Raw genomic sequence first — 9,928 nt, forward strand, 5'->3', positions numbered from 1 at the left:
CATTGATTTAAAATGATGATTTAAACCGACGATGACGTATAGCATCCGATGCCAGGGTTGATTTTAAATAAAAATGTCTGAATTAATTATGTGTGCAATGTTGTTAGGCGCGGAGAAAGATTATGTGATATTATTATAATTATTTTTATATACTCGACGTAGAACATTTGCACAGTCTCACGTTATAACCAGTTATTTTTATTTACAATAAGTCGATGCTTTTACTACATTTATTTATATCCAGTTAATACTTTTCGAATATCAATGTTAAGAAAACCAATTATTTTTAATCAGAAATTAGCTTCTTCGATTAGAGCCTATACGCAATGTAAAGTAAAAGTGCTCTCATATTGTAATCTAGAGTTCATAAAATAAAAAACTTTACAATACGCAAATAATTACAATTTATCGTTGGTACTTGCAAATAAACATTGTTGGCCTGCCATTTATTATTTATAAAGAGTAATCGCTTCTATAGTGAACGAGATATTGGTCAGGAAAAAGCGTCGGAATTGGAAACGGATAGGAATTATGCTCGCTTATATAAAATAGGATTAGAAAAAAAATAGGAATTAAAAGAGAAAAATATCAATCGTTAACATATTTAAGGCCCAAGTAATTACCCAGACAGTCCTCGTGTCTTTTACGGCTTTCGTCGTTTTTCCTGAAAACGAAGGACGTAGCCTCTGCACGGTAGCGGGAGCAGCAGTAAAAGCGGCAGAGCCAAGAAAAAAAAAATGTGAACAAAAGAAAAGGGTAGGAAAAGAAAGGAATAAGAGCCGTCGGTGCATAAATAAAATGAAAAAGAATAAAAGGAGCGAAGACGCGTTCATCCCCTCCGCTTTCTTCTTATCCCACCACACAATCGCGATCCAGCATAGGGAGAGTGCGAGGGACAGTCAGATACGGATACAGAGGAAGGAATGGTTAGAGAGAGAGAGAGAGAGAGAGAGAGAGAGAGAGAGAGAGAGAGAGAGACAGACAGACAGAGAGACAGAGAAAGATATATGTAAACTCTCCTCCCTCTTTCTTCCATCCCCACCAAATAGGAGCACACTTGGCAAAGTTTGCTGGTAAAACAATAAATTGCTACTCGGGCTCATGCTTGGCGCACGGCTTGGGTGTCGCTGCGGGCCACCGAAGGGAAAGTGGTCCCTGTCAGCAATTGCTCCCCCACCCTCTCCCATCAAGAGAAAAAATGGCAGCTGCTCTGCCGTAGATGGCGCGTACGAGAGCGTAACACGTAGACACCTGCCCAGTTCTCTCTCTCTCTCTCTCTCTCTCTCTCTCTCTCTCTCTCCCCTATAGCTCAGTCTCTGTCTCTCTCTATCTCCTTCTCTTCCACTCCATCTCTCACTCAATCCAATCGCGCACACACACGCGCAAACTCACGCACGTTGAAAGCTTTTACGTTTTCCCTCGTGCTACGCACATGCACGTTATGCATTACGGGCTCACTCATACATACTCTAATGCGGGCTTAAATAGCCATGTAAGCACAGAGTCTCACGTACGTATCTATCCGCTTTGCGTAGTAGTAAGTTTAGTACTAACGCTGGCATTAATAGTATTAGCTATTGTAGTTTTAGTAACAGCGGTAGCGATAGTGAAAATGATAGTAGTAGTAGTAGCGCTAGTAGTAGTTGCAGTAGTAGAGATAGTAGTAATAGTGGTAGTAGTTGTAGTCGCAGTAGCAGTGTGTTGTTACCGCATGGCGGTAGTGTAGCGGTAGTGGTGGTGGTAGCGCTGGTGGTGGTGGTGTGGTGGTGGCGGTGGTAGCGGTGGCGGTGGCGGTGGCGGTGGTGGTGGCGGTGGTGGTGGTGGTGGTAGTGATTGTAATTGTGGTAGTGGATACAGCTTGCGTTCGCGCAGGCGTACGGCAGTTGCGGCGAGCCAGTAGTAACAATAGTCGAGTAGGGCGGAGTCGGGTGCTCGTGAGCCCAGCGTCACAGTCTTACCAGAACCAATGGTTTAGTCGGGGGGTGGGGCGGAGCCGATATGAGGACCGCCCCCTCCTTTCGTCGCCCTCTGCCGCTCGAGCGCTACACATACACAAGTGCCCGAGCTTGAGAAGGAGAGAACGCGAGTGGGAAGTCGATTGTAGAGAGAGAGAGAGAGAGAGAGAGAGAGAGAGAGAGAGCAGAGAGAGTAGAGAGAGCGAGAGAGAGAGAGAGAGAGTGTGTGGGTAAGTGAGAGAGCGAGCGCGAGTTTCGTCGAGTTCTTGGTGGGAGGGGTGGGGAGGGGGCAGGGCAGTAGCAAGAGCCATCCCGCGTTAAGGCAGTGCTGCCGAGGGTCAGTCAGTCTGTCAGGCAACCGGTCTGTCGTTTATACACACAAGCAGCGGAGCGCAGCAGCGAAGCAGGCAGCGGCTAGCCGTTCTTCTCGGCCTTTACGCCGTTCTGCGTGTCTCTCTCTCTCTCTCTCTCTCTCTCTACTCTCTGAATCCCACCCTCCAACCCTCTAAATTACCTCTATCCCTCTCTCCTTCGCTATTACTTACTCACCTACTCTCTCGCTCGCTCTCACTCTCTTTCTTACTCGCGCGCACGGACACGCGTGCAAACACACACGCACACTAATAGTCTCCTCCTGGCTTCCCTCCCTTCTTTTCTTCGGCTGTCGTCTTTTCCTCTTTCCGCCTCTCGCCCGCCCGCGCGATTTTTCAAATCGTCGGGGCAATCGTCGCCGCCGTAGTCGCCACCGCCGCCGCAGCCGCCGCCGCCACCGCCGCCACCGCCGCCACCTTCTTCTTCTCTCCTCTCCTTTCTTCGGAGCTCGCGCGCTCGAGTCAGAGATAATACTTCGCCAGTGGATATCGCGTGAGCCGGCCAGACGCGACAGACGACGACAAGTGAGTTTTGGCAGTCGTCGGCCGGGCCTCTGATCGTCGAACGCGAGTGCACCACGGACATACCAAGTTCTTCCGCGAGTCGCGAGCTGTCGAACCTCGAGGCGGACCACACATCAACACATGTGCGCGATGAAGATTCGGATCGCGGAGCGCATTGTCGGTCCCATTGCGACGATAGCCGACTCGGTCCGAGCGTGAGCGCTTCTACTCGGGCTGAACTCTGGGCTGAGGCCGTCGATGAAGGAGCCATCGAGATTCCTTGTCAAGGGCTTTCATTGAGCCGCTCCTCAATGTCCTCGCGATGGCCATGAGGTCGCGCAGGACTTAATGATCAGGCGTGCTCTAGGCCCAGCTCGAAGGACGAGCGTTCGGCTCGAGGAAGATAAGACGGGAGGAGGACATCTGGAGGCGGCTAAGCGGCCAACGGGGAAGGCCAACGAGGGACACCGGCGAGCCGACACAGGCGAGGTGTGATGTTGCTGGAGTCGCGCGCCCTCGCCGGTAGGAAGCGAAACGGCCTGACCCTGTCCGCGTTCGGCGCTGGATCACCGAGCGAGGAGGACGAGGAGGACTCGTCGTCGTCTCGGGTTCTCCTCGCGGGCAAGATGCAGGCGGCGGCCGAGACAGCCGCGTCCGTGGCGGCGGCCGCCGGCACCGCCAAGACGCCCGTGACGACGCCCGGAGACGAGCAAACGGACAGCTCGAGTCCCTCGCCCAACAGCAGCCTCCTCAACAACCTTAACAATAACTGCTCCAACTCGAGCAGGCAGTGCGCCACGGACTTTAGCATCGCCGCGATAATGGCCAGGGACTCGCGCCAACAGCAGCAGCAGCAACAGCAACAGCAACAGCAACAGCAACAACAGCAACAGCAACAGCAGCAAACGAGTCTATCGACGCAGAATCTTCACCGATATCACAGTTATCAGCAGTCGAGGCACGGCAGGGAGCAGCAAGCCGTCGGTGGCGGCAAGTTGCATCAACATGGTAAGCTTCGTTTTTTTTTCCCTTTCGCATCTCTCGATCGTATTGTAGACGATCGAGACTTTATCGGAACCATTATCAGGATTCGCAGTTTGCGTAGGCCGCGATCACGTGCGAGGAGATTTGACGACGAGAGGTAGGAAGAGGAGAGGTAACGATTCAGATTTAAAATAATGGTCGGCAACCAGTGTCGTATAATATTTAAATGGCCGTCTGTGCGTGATTGTATTAATGCGTTTATTGGATGTATGGAGCGAGGCTGAGTGCTCAGAGATGTATTTAATCGTGAAAATCTTATCGATCAGTACCGATGAAAGTATTGAGCGAGCACTTTTAGCGAGTTGGCGCGATCGGCAAACGGTATGAAAAATCAATAAATGCTTGTTGTTGTCGATGCATAAAAGTGGGTTTGGTAGTTTTGAGAATAAGAAATTTCTTTCAGGGCTGCTTGGTTGAGGAAATAATTATTGGACTATATTAGCGTAAAGGCTGAGAGGTAATAACGCATCTTCAGACACTTGGATAAAATCATTTTCATATATTTATATCACCGGGTAAATAAGAGAAAGAGAGAGAGAGAGAGAGAGAGAGAGAGAGAGAGTAAGATGAAAAGAGACAAACTTATTAAGATATGGAGGTAAATTTATTTTAGTGATATCTATGAATTTATTCACGCATTTTTCAAGCAAAACGTAATGGTTTTTATTTAAAATATAGTCATTTGTAAGTTAGTGTTCGATTCCATGATAATCCTTTATAAAATAGTGATTCAAATTAGTGATTGATTTCGTAGATATTTAACTATATATATATATATATATATATATATATATATATATATATATATAAAAGAAATTTAAAGGGAAAAACAAATATCTGTAATTTTCATTACAATTGCTTCGAGTTTTTCAATTAAAATAAAATTGATTCAACCGTAAAGAAACGAATGTGGAAAGTTAAGTCACTCGAATGCTTTTGGTTTGGCAGTGATAAATTATTCCATCTGGCATAAATGTCTGTGATTCTTACAGTCACGTGTGATTGCAAGGGACTCTATTTATCAAAACTGATAAGCTATTCATCTAAATTCAAGGTCCGATAACAAACTTTTATCGTTAGTCGCGAGATCGTACGATTGTCTATTTTCTAAAATTTTCTTCAATTTTCTTTTGTTTTTCTTTTCTCTTCTTTTAGTGACGAAAAATTGTAAATAAAATTTAGCTGTTTAATTGTGCCTTTAATCGCGCAACTTTACAAGTACAAAAAAATATACTTTTGCACGATTACAATTAAAATTTCTAATATGCATTTTATAATAGGAATAGTTTAGTTTTATATAATAAATGTAGTATTGTCGCCGAGTATTCGTAGTATTCGTTAGTAAACAAGTACAAACAGTCTTACAAGAACATTTCTCTTTGCGTGCATTGTTCATGTAATGGGTAAATATGTATAATTTATTCGATTAGAAAGGTTTATTTGGTAGAGAAAAAAGGAGAAGGATTTATTTGTAAATTATTTGTTTTCCAAGTTGCTTATCGCATGTGTTTTAATAATAAATTTTGCACCAATTACTTTTAATTACAAAATTTTCGCGTTTGCGCGTTACTAAAATTAGCTCAGGTTGGTCGCTTTAAATAAACATCAAATTTTCTCATACTAACGGGAGACAAACCGTATTTATACTCAGGAAATCTTTGCTTGGAGGATGAAGATGGACAAAGAGGAAAAACTCGACATCGGCATTTCATTCGTACTCTGGGTTTCACTGCTAAAATCGCGTATCAACGTTTTCCACGAGTCTCGCCCCGTAATTGCACGTTCATTGACTATTACAATTAAGTGTCGTAACGGATGCACAGCCCCCATCCCTCATCTCATCCCCACGACTGCGGCCGTTAGTATTCGCTGTAAACGACTCGGCGAACTTTAACTTCTTGACGCGCGATACCCGCACACGTGTGCATGCACAAAGCGAGACTGAGAGAGAATGAGAGAGGGAGAGGGAGAGGAATAGAAAAGGAAGAGAGAGAGAGAGAGAGAGAGAGAGAGATAACGATAGAGATAGAGAATACCAAAGGTACGTAGGTACGGAGCAGCGCGGCAGCCGGCAAAGAAAACCGCGTTCGGCCTCCAATCGGTTCGTATATAATAACAGCCCGGGACTTGAGATATCTTTTCTCTCTCCGCGTACGCGCTTATACACGTATAGCAATTGTCTTCCATCGACGGGCAGGAGGCACCACCGTATAGAAAAGGCGATGGCAATCGATAAACGATGACCCTTCGTTTTTATTCCCGGCACGCGATTGACACGCGATATCGCGGCTCTTGCTTTTGCTCCCTTCCCACTCCCTCATCAATACCCCTCCACACACCCGCACTAATGTACGAAATTTATCATTATCAACGATGAAACATCGATAATAAGCAGACGAGAATTTGTCTCGAGAGATCCGAGGGCTCTGTACCTCGACGTGCGCATTATGCGGGAAAACGAGTGGAGCGGCTTTACGACACATCTTTTCCCTCTACTCTTTCGCCTATTCATTGGCTGGTAAATCTCGTCGACTACCACGTTAATGGCAATTTATCTCATTTTTTCACGCGGAAACTATAAATTTTTCTGCAAGTTCTCATTCGCAATTTAGTCGTCCGATCGCACTTTCCAATTGTATCACTTTCACGCGATATTGTGATCCTTGCATATTCGCATATGTATAGGACGAAGGAGCGGATCGAAGCAATAAAGCCCTTTTGTTTAAGATTAAGGGGCTAAAATTTGAAAGGCTTTACTCAATCGTAATAAGTAGAAAGCAAATTAAATTGAACGTTCGATGAATTATTTATAATCTTATACATTCGGTATCCTTCCGGTCAATAAAATTTACACACAATTAAAGAAATAAATAGATTGGCGCACGCTCGCCCGACGTGTGACTAAAGCGAGCGATTTATATTGCATCTACGACTCAAAAAGCCTATAATTTAGCAACTGAATAGTGAAATTGGAATTCCAGTTTGATCAGGAAGTGATGGCAACGCTAACAGCCAAACATTGTTAAAATCCGATAGAACATCCTTTAATAAAGCATATATTTCTAGTATAATTATTATTCGGTATGAGTAACTCCTCTACACGCGTAATAAAATATATAAATCAAATACCCTTTTAATATTGAGCACTCATTACCTGTCTTTTGCACTGGCGCCAATCAGATCATGCGCATTGCGTACCAAAATTACACCTTATAATAATGCCGTAAATTAACAATAATCTAATCAACAAAAGTAATTAAAAATTATCTCCAGCGCTAATTAGACAAAGCGGCCCTAATGAAATTACACGGATTTCGATTTAGTCTGCCCGAGATAAATACAATTATTTATATAAATAGTTGTGCGGGTCTAGTAGGGGAGGGATCGATTAATTATTCATCTCGCGCCATTGTAACCTCATCATCGTCAAGACTGCCGTAAATCCATTCTTCTTCTTCTTCTCCTTCTTCTTCTTCTTCTTCTTCTCCTTCTTCTTCTTCTTCTTCTTCTCCTTCTTCTTCTTCTTCTTCTTCTCCTTCTTCTTCTTCTTCTTCTTCTCCTTCTTCTTCTTCTTCTTCTTCTCCTTCTTCTTCTTCTTCTTCTTCTCCTTCTTCTTCTTCTTCTTCTTCTCCTTCTTCTTCTTCTTCTTCTTCTCCTTCTTCTTCTTCTTCTTCTTCTCCTTCTTCTTCTTCTTCTTCTTCTCCTTCTTCTTCTTCTTCTTCTTCTCCTTCTTCTTCTTCTTCTTCTTCTCCTTCTTCTTCTTCTTCTTCTTCTCCTTCTTCTTCTTCTTCTTCTTCTCCTTCTTCTTCTTCTTCTTCTTCTCCTTCTTCTTCTTCTTCTTCTTCTCCTTCTTCTTCTTCTTCTTCTTCTCCTTCTTCTTCTTCTTCTTCTTCTCCTTCTTCTTCTTCTTCTTCTTCTCCTTCTTCTTCTTCTTCTTCTTCTCCTTCTTCTTCTTCTTCTTCTTCTCCTTCTTCTTCTTCTTCTTCTTCTCCTTCTTCTTCTTCTTCTTCTTCTCCTTCTCCTTCTCCTTCTCCTTCTCCTTCTCCTTCTTCTTTTTCTTCATTCTCATCTGCATTCAACTCCTCATCTTCTTGTGTCGCGAGTAAAGGCGCTGGAGGCGTACGGGGAATAAAAAAAGAAACCAACAAAAAAAAAAAATAAAAAAAAAAAAAACCCAAAAAAATAAAAAGCAAAAAACAAACGAAAAAGCAAGCAAAAAAGAAACAACAAGAAAAAACAGAAAAAAAAAAAAAGAGGGCGGGAGAAAGGGAGCGAGACGTACCGGCTAATTTTCAGTTAGAGCGTACGTGGGACAGTCGCCGAAATAAAAATGATCGCGTGGCCGCCTCGAGTTTCATTAAACGTGTCGCCTCGACACGCAATAAATAGCCAATGACTTAGTTCCACCGACAGCGAGCGCCGCGAGAGCAAAGAGAGATAAAAGCCAGAAGCTGCCGCTACAACTGGTCGGGGACAGCGACGAGGTGGCACGGCGGCGCGCTTCTGGAATTTCAAGACCTTAAAAGACGCACGCGGCCTATACTCCGTGTATTATTATCCTCGCGCTCGCCGCCGCGCAACTACATTTCGACTTTACGAATTTTTATTGGTAAGGCCAATAGCGCGCTTCGGCTGCGCTCAACGATATACTCCTCCCCCTTTCAAAGATTTTTCTTCATCCTCGTCTTTATCTACATCATCTTCATCATCGTCATCATCGTCATCATCGTCATCATCGTCGTCATCGTCGTCATCGTCATCATCGTCATCATCATCCGTCGTCATCGTCGTCATCGTCATCGTCATCATCATCATAATCATATTCACTTCTTCCTCTTCCTTCTTATCCTCATCCTCCTCCTTCACCTCCTCCTCCTCCTCCCCCACCACTCTTCATCGAGCGACTACTGTAGGGATTACTGCTGTATTACCTGACGAAGAGGTTATTATAATTTTCGTATGGATACGATCGGGAGGCTGCGATAACCAATTATTATGTACTCTATCGATCGGTCATTTGCTGAGTATTCCGTAGCGAAATATCTTTCCAACATTTTATTTTTATCTAATATATTTTTCCAGTCCGTCTATTATTTTTCCGCAATGATTGTTCGTCGTCACATTACACACATAAGTGCGTAAAGTAACGATTTCTTCTTAAATTAATTAACATTAGCCATCCTTAAATTAATGATTTATTTATCACTGGAAAGTGCTTTCGCGTGTTATTTCTATAATGAACACAATAAGTGTTATCACACGATCCAAAGCTGAAGCCGATCATTCTCGAATAATTCGGAGATTTCGCTCATAATTTTTATTTTATTGCTAATTTTGAAATGACAAGCTTTTAAGAATAGATAGTAAAAGTGAAACGACAACTTTTACAAATAAATGCCTATTATCATGCTGAAATAACGACAGTTACAAAATAAGAGGTGAAAAAAAAAAAAAAAAAGAAAAAAAAAAAACAGTGAAAAAAGGATCTTTATAAAACTTGATCAAATGTCCAGCTCGACAGTATTGCACCAATATATCGCAATAGTATCGATGTCAGGATGAAATTGACTTGTCGTTACAACTACAAGAACGAAAAAATCTTGCAACATCACAACATCATACTTATAACTCGGCAGCTGCTTGAATTATGTATGATTTATCATTATAATGTCTCTCTCTCTCTCTCTCTCTCTCTCTCTCTCTCTAAGTCTCACTTTTCGCAAACAAAAAACTCTAAAACCACTGGTGAATTGAATCAAAACAATTGATTTCTTTTTTTTTTCTTCCCGACGAGACTTACCAGCTCGCCCAATTGCTGCATTTCCCCCATTAAAGGGTATTCGTACTAATTTGGGAGGAGCGCAAGAATCCACATCGTCGCCCCATTGTCATGCACTCGAAACCGATGCACCATCTCGTGCGTCATCTCCCCGTCCCTCTCCCCGCCCGCCCCTTCTCCTTAAATTTAAATAAAGCCTTATATATATATATATATATATATATATATATATATATATATCTATTATTTTTTATTTTTCTGTTTTATATGAGAGA

General features: G+C 43.2%; 1 protein-coding gene across 1 annotated transcript in view; it reads left to right on the plus strand.

Annotated features, from left to right (window-relative positions):
- Positions 1–2,748: 2,748 nt before the first annotated feature.
- LOC105369041 (T-box protein H15) overlaps positions 2,749–9,928 on the plus strand; it is a 51,842-nt gene continuing 44,662 nt past the window's right edge. The window contains exon 1 of the mRNA XM_011508282.1: positions 2,749–3,838. Coding sequence (XP_011506584.1) covers positions 3,325–3,838 — 514 coding nt within the window. The 5' untranslated portion in view covers positions 2,749–3,324. The remainder of the gene's footprint in view (positions 3,839–9,928) is intronic.

The sequence above is a fragment of the Ceratosolen solmsi genome, unplaced genomic scaffold (genome assembly GCF_000503995.2).
Source record: "Ceratosolen solmsi marchali unplaced genomic scaffold, CerSol_1.0 scaffold1, whole genome shotgun sequence".
NCBI lineage: Eukaryota > Metazoa > Arthropoda > Insecta > Hymenoptera > Agaonidae > Ceratosolen > Ceratosolen solmsi.